This window comes from Rhinatrema bivittatum, chromosome 5 (assembly GCF_901001135.1).
Source record: "Rhinatrema bivittatum chromosome 5, aRhiBiv1.1, whole genome shotgun sequence".
Lineage (NCBI taxonomy): Eukaryota > Metazoa > Chordata > Amphibia > Gymnophiona > Rhinatrematidae > Rhinatrema > Rhinatrema bivittatum.
In genome coordinates, this window is record NC_042619.1 from 4,127,339 (window position 1) to 4,134,931 (window position 7,593).

General features: G+C 39.6%; 1 protein-coding gene across 1 annotated transcript in view; it reads left to right on the forward strand.

Moving 5' to 3' along the window:
• LOC115091564 (olfactory receptor 56A4-like) overlaps window positions 1-7,354 on the forward strand; it is a 32,433-nt gene extending 25,079 nt beyond the window's left edge. The window contains exons 3-4 of the mRNA XM_029601744.1: window positions 7,094-7,132; window positions 7,320-7,354. Coding sequence (XP_029457604.1) covers window positions 7,094-7,132; window positions 7,320-7,354 — 74 coding nt within the window. The remainder of the gene's footprint in view (window positions 1-7,093; window positions 7,133-7,319) is intronic.
• Window positions 7,355-7,593: the final 239 nt, after the last annotated feature.

Below are 7,593 nucleotides of genomic sequence, written 5' to 3' on the forward strand. Positions count from 1 at the left end.
CTGCATGCACAGTTCCAAACCATATCCTCACCCCACCCCCAGGAACATGTCACCCTGCTGTGGATAAAACTGCACGCACAGTTCCAAACCACATCCTCATCCTGCCCCCAGGAACATCTCACTCTGCTGTGGATAAAACTGCATGCACAGTTCCAAACCACATCCTCACCCCACCCCCAGGAACATCTCACTCTGCTGTGGATAAAACTGCATGCACAGTTCCAAACCACATCCTCACCCCGCCCCCAGGAACATCTCACTCTGCTGTGGATAAAAGTGCATGCACAGTTCCAAACCACATCCTCACCCCACCCCCAGGAACATCTCACTCTGCTGTGGATAAAACTGCACGCACAGTTCCAAACCACATCCTCACCCTGCCCCCAGGAACTTCTCACTCTGCTGTGGATAAAACTGCATGCACAGTTCCAAACCATATCCTCACCCCACCCCCAGGAACATCTCACCCTGCTGTGGATAAAACTGCATGCACAGTTCCAAACCACATCCTCACCCCACCCCCAGGAACATCTCACTCTGCTGTGGATAAAACTGCATGCACAGTTCCAAACCACATCCTCACCCTGCCCCCAGGAACATCTCTCCCTGCTGTGGATAAAACTGCATGCACAGTTCCAAACCACATCCTCACCCCACCCCCAGGAACATCTCACTCTGCTGTGGATAAAACTGCATGCACAGTTCCAAACCACATCCTCACCCTGCCCCCAGGAACATCTCACTCTGCTGTGGATAAAAGTGCACGCACAGTTCCAAACCACATCCTCACCCCACCCCCAGGAACATCTCACTCTGCTGTGGATAAAACTGCATGCACAGTTCCAGGAAAACCTCACACTGCCATGCATAAGAGTGCCCGCTTACTTTTAAACCCTGCCCTCACATCACCCTGCTGGGAGAAAAGTGCGTTTTATAGTGGATCACGTGTAAAATGTGTATCTTAACCTACATATTGGGTGCTCAATTTTCCATGGGTAAATCACTAATTTAGCTGTGAAAATGGGTTTGGATATTAATTACAAAATGATTAAAATAAAAGGATAAAACAGGGGTTGAATAAGAACATAAGCCCTGCCATCCTGGGTCAGAGCAAAGGACAATCAAGCCCAACACCCAGTCTCCACCAATGGAAATGGAATGGTTCATACTTTGTGTCTCAAATGCACACAAGCTCTGGGCTGGCCACCACCAGCAGCGTGAGTGAGTGAGTGAGTGGGATCTCCCTTCCGCCCGTCCCATGGATGCTGAGTGACCGGTGCTGTAACGTTGTTCTCGGTATTCACACATAGGGTTCAGTAATGAAGAGGCCATTAGTGATGGCTCTCTGGGGCACGCGGTCCCCTGTCCCTGCCTCCCTGCAGACACGTGGAGGAGATAAGACACCAAGCAGACTCCTCTGGACAGCTGAGAAGAGACGAGCGTTAGGCTGGAGCTGGATGGACACTGCCGTGGGTCCTTACTCTCAGACCTGTACGGGCGTCTCAGGTGAGTGAGTAGCACAGTCTCCCCGGGCAGACATAGAGGGGTCACTCCCTCCGCATCTCCAGCTGGAATCATGCACAGCAGAACTGCAATCAAATTATAACCTGCTTTCCTCTCATCCTCCTCCTCCCTAATCCCATTTCTATGTGCAAAATGTTGTGTTAGATCTGAGCATTTGTTCTATTTGGCCATATTACACTACGAGGGAGTGACTGTGTCCGTGTATTATAAGCATCTATAAAATGAGATCTTTCTTGTTAGAGCCTAAAGCAGAGCCTCTGATTGCAGCAATAAGAGATGAACCATGAGATTTCAGGACAGCTGCTCCCTGCCCTGCAGGCTTCAAAAAGCTGTTAATTGCTACTGAAATGGATGAAAGAGGGCAGAATGTCAGGGAGGGTCCTAGTGCAGTCCAGAGAGACAGAGCTCTAGAGTCTGACCCCTAGTTCTACAGTTTCCTTTCCAGTTGCACAAGTTGCTTCCAGTGCATCCTATTCATACCCTCAGCTGGATTTAAATTCCTTTCTCATTCCCCTGTAGGAGTTCTAGATTTTGATCTTTTTAGCCTTCTTGAGAGGAGGAGGGGTTTCCTGGGCTGTTGTTAGGTTGGGGAAGGAAATGAAGGTGTAGATGACATTTTCATATCTGCGGCTGCACCTTTCCAGCACAAAACAGGTGCCAGTGACTGCACATACCCTGCCCCCGTGCCAAGTGTCAAGAACGAAAGTCAGGGTCCTTGTCCTGATGTGCAGAGGGTGAAAATCCCCCTCAGAAACCACTGCAACCATCCAAACTAGCAAGCAAGAATCTGTCCACAACTGCAACAAGATATTAAGGAGAAACGTACAGAGATGAGAAATCCGAGTCGGAGGGGACATTCAAAGAACAGAAGTTCAGATGCTGCTGTCAAGATGCAGAATTTCTGCAGAAAACCCTCTCAAAATTAGAAAGAGAAAGTCAAGCCAGGAATGGTTCTTACAGTTTGCATCAAACACATCATGGGCCTGTGTTCTCCCCATACACACCAAGAAGTCAATTTTCAATGTGCATTCAGCGCTATTTAGCCGGATAAGTATAATTTACGTTGAACAGCAGCTTAACCACATACGTCAGTCCTATGGATAAAAAGTTAGCTGCATAGCTGAGGGTGCACAGTGGGCGGGTTTGGGCAGAGCGAGTTAGAGGTATAAGTTATGCAGCTAACTTTGGTCTTAACCACATAACTTAAGCAGCTAGGTTAGACCTAGCCTAAAGCATGTTATAACTTATATGCATATATTCAGCGACAGAGACCTTGTATCTTCACCAGAAATGTTATACCTGCCAAGTTGCTTAAATGACCAGCTTTGAATATTGACCTCCAAATGGAAAAACCCCTTTAGCACATCAGGAACTTAGTAACATAATCTTATTTTATTTATTTATTTTATTTAAAATCTTTTCTATCCCGTCGCTAAGTTATACACCATCGCAACAGTTTACATGTAGGCACATATTTAATGAAAGTAAAAGTGTACTATAGTACATTCTAACAGGTTTACATGTAGGCACATATTTAATGAAAGTAAAAGTGTACTATAGTACATTCTAACAGGTTTACATGTAGGCACATATTTAATGTAGGTAAAAGCGTACTATAGTACATTCTAACAGGTTTACATGTAGGCACATATTTAATGCAGGTAAAAGTGTACTATAGTACATTCTAACAGGTTTACATGTAGGTACATATTTAATGCAGGTAAAAGTGTACCATAGTACATTCTAACAGGTTTACATGTAGGCACATATTTAATGAAAGTAAAAGTGTACTATAGTACATTCTAACAGGTTTACATGTAGGCACATATTTAATGAAAGTAAAAGTGTACTATAGTACATTCTAACAGGTTTACATGTAGGCACATATTTAATGTAGGTAAAAGCGTACTATAGTACATTCTAACAGGTTTACATGTAGGCACATATTTAATGCAGGTAAAAGTGTACTATAGTACATTCTAACAGGTTTACATGTAGGCACATATTTAATGTAGGTAAAAGCGTACTATAGTACATTCTAACAGGTTTACATGGAGGCACATATTTAATGTAAGTAAAAGTGTACTATAGTACATTCTAACAGGTTTACATGGAGGCACATATTTAATGTAGGTAAAAGCGTACTATAGTACATTCTAACAGGTTTACATGGAGGCACATATTTAATTCAGGTAAAAGCGTACTATAGTACATTCTAACAGGTTTACATGGAGGCACATATTTAATTCAGGTAAAAGTGTACTATAGTACATTCTAACAGGTTTACATGGAGGCACATATTTAATGTAGGTAAAAGTGTACTATAGTACATTCTAACAGGTTTACATGGAGGCACATATTTAATGTAGGTAAAAGCGTACTATAGTACATTCTAACAGGTTTACATGGAGGCACATATTTAATGTAGGTAAAAGTGTACTATAGTACATTCTAACAGGTTTACATGTAGGCACATATTTAATGTAAGTAAAAGTGTACTATAGTACATTCTAACAGGTTTACATGTAGGCACATATTTAATGTAAGTAAAAGTGTACTATAGTACATTCTAACAGGTTTACATGTAGGTACATATTTAATGCAGGTAAAAGCGTACTATAGTACATTCTAACAGGTTTACATGTAGGCACATATTTAATGCAGGTAAAAGCGTACTATAGTACATTCTAACAGGTTTACATGTAGGCACATATTTAATGTAGGTAAAAGCGTACTATAGTACATTCTAACAGGTTTACATGTAGGCACATATTTAATGTAAGTAAAAGCGTACTATAGTACATTCTAACAGGTTTACATGTAGGCACATATTTAATGTAGGTAAAAGTGTACTATAGTACATTCTAACAGGTTTACATGTAGGCACATATTTAATGCAGGTAAAAGTGTACTATAGTACATTCTAACAGGTTTACATGTAGGCACATATTTAATGCAGGTAAAAGTGTACTATAGTACATTCTAACAGGTTTACACGTAGGCACATATTTAATGTAGGTAAAAGTGTACTATAGTACATTCTAACAGGTTTACATGTAGGCACATGTTTAATGTAGGTAAAAGTGTACTATAGTACATTCTAACAGGTTTACATGTAGGCACATGTTTAATGTAGGTAAAAGTGTACTATAGTACATTCTAACAGGTTTACACGTAGGCACATATTTAATGCAGGTAAAAGTGTACTATAGTACATTCTAACAGGTTTACACGTAGGCACATGTTTAATGTAGGTAAAAGTGTACTATAGTACATTCTAACAGGTTTACACGTAGGCACATGTTTAATGTAGGTAAAAGTGTACTATAGTACATTCTAACAGGTTTACATGTAGGCACATATTTAATGTAGGTAAAAGTGTACTATAGTACATTCTAACAGGTTTACACGTAGGCACATATTTAATGCAGGTAAAAGTGTACTATAGTACATTCTAACAGGTTTACATGTAGGCACATGTTTAATGTAGGTAAAAGTGTACTATAGTACATTCTAACAGGTTTACACGTAGGCACATATTTAATGTAGGTAAAAGTGTACTATAGTACATTCTAACAGGTTTACATGTAGGCACATATTTAATGTAGGTAAAAGTGTACTATAGTACATTCTAACAGGTTTACATGTAGGCACATGTTTAATGTAGGTAAAAGTGTACTATAGTACATTCTAACAGGTTTACACGTAGGCACATATTTAATGCAGGTAAAAGTGTACTATAGTACATTCTAACAGGTTTACACGTAGGCACATGTTTAATGTAGGTAAAAGTGTACTATAGTACATTCTAACAGGTTTACATGTAGGCACATGTTTAATGTAGGTAAAAGTGTACTATAGTACATTCTAACAGGTTTACATGTAGGCACATATTTAATGTAGGTAAAAGTGTACTATAGTACATTCTAACAGGTTTACATGTAGGCACATATTTTAATGTAGGTAAAAGTGTACTATAGTACATTCTAACAGGTTTTACATGTAGGCACATATTTAATGTAGGTAAAGTGTACTATAGTACATTCTAACAGGTGCCGTTAAAAGGTTCGGTACAATAATATTAGACAAAATAATCTTTAGAGAAGTGCGGGTCATTACGAGTGTACTGAAAGTACTTTTACAGTTAAATTTCTCATACATAGTAGGGATGTGAATCGTTTTCAATATCGTCTTAACGATATAAATCGTGTGGCAGGGCCAAGGAAAATCGTTTAGGCACGATTTTTTGTTAAAAAATGTTTTTAAAATTTTAATTTAGTAAAAATAGTTTTTTACGATTAGTGCCGCACTAACTCGAGTTTTTAGTGCGCCCTAACGGTACATGTAGGCCAAATAGTTTAATGTAGGTAAAAGTGTACTATAAAGTAAATTAACAGGTTACATGGAGAAAAAAAATTAATGTAGGTAAAAGTTACTATAGTACATTCTACAGTTTACATGGAGGCACATGTTTAATGTAAGTAAAAGTGGAAATACTATAGTACATTCTTACAGGTTTAACATGTAGGCACATGTTTAATGTAAGGTAAAAGCGTACTATAGTACATTCTAACAGGTTTACATGTAGGCAACATAATTTAATTGTAAGTAAAAGGGTACATAGGGCATTCTAACAGGTGCCGTCAAAGGTTCGGATTACAATATATCAATTAGACAAAATAATCTTTAGAAAGTGGGTTCATGACCGAGTGTACTGAAAGTACTTTTACAGGTAAATTTATCATACATAGTGTTATCAATATGCTAGTTGTGATGTGGGGTTCATAGACTACTCTACTGTATTGTCATAAGTACTGTGTGTCGGTGTTTATCTGCTTATTCCTGAATAATTCCTATTCTCCAGTCTCCTTGTGAAATGCCTGTTTAAAAAGCCATGTTTTTAGGTTTTTCTTAAATGCCTTGAGATCACTTTGTAATCTGATCTCTGGAGGCATTGTGTTCCAAATTGTGGGTCCTGCTAATGATAAGGCCCTTTCCCTCACTTGGGTTAGTCTTGCTGTTTTAACTGAAGGGATGGTCAGGAGGGCTTTATTTGCTGATCGAAGGTTTCTGTGTGGGACGTGTACCCATAATGCTGTGTTTAGCCAGTCTGATTTCTCATCATGAATTAGTTTATGGATGGTACATAGGGTTTTGTATTTAATTCTGTGTTCAATTGATAACCAATGAGGTCCGCTAGGGTTTCGGTTATGTGGTCCCAACTCCTTTTTCCGGTTAGTATTCTAACTGCTGTGTTTTGAAGTATTTGAAGTGGTCTTAATGTTGTATTTGGTAGTCCTAGCAGCAGGGCATTATAGTAGTCCGTGCTGGAGAAAATTAGTGCCTGTAGAATTGTTCGGAAGTCATTTTGAGTTAGTAGTGGTTTTAGTTTTCTGAGTACCATGAGTTTTGCGTATCCTTCCTTTACTTTTAGTGATATGTGCTGTTTTAGATTGATTTCAGGGTCCATTATTATTCCAAGGTTACGTACTTTTCCAGCTAGTTCAATTTTCTGGTTGTCTTTGAGGATTATTGAGGTTTGGCTGGTTTCAGTATTTTTCCGTTGTAGGTGTAGAAATTCTGCAGAAAACCATCGTGATGAAAGCAGGTAAACACCAATTGGTCCATCCAGTTTGCCCAGTTGTCTTCTCTGGTTCTCTACCACTTTTGATAGATGAACATATAAAGTCACATATTCAAACCAACACCAGCCCCCCACCAGCTACCATCCCAAGTCTTCTACTCAAGGTCTCAACTCAATTTCTACCCACACTTTCTCTTTCTGTCCATTACAGCTTTGCCCTCCATGTCTCTTACAAGCCCCATATGAAATATCAACACCCAAGCTCTCTATCTCATCTTAGCACCAAGCTTTACAATGATCCAAACTGCATTTCAAAAACAGGTCAGGCTGTTGTCTGAAAGATGTGGCTACCAATTGTTTGTCAATGAGAGCATTGTAATCACGGCTGCCTGATGCAGTCTTACTACTGCTGTTAGGGTTGTAACCACGGCTGATCCGTGCAGGTTACTGCACTCTGTCTTGGAAGCCCGAGGCAGTCGTATTAC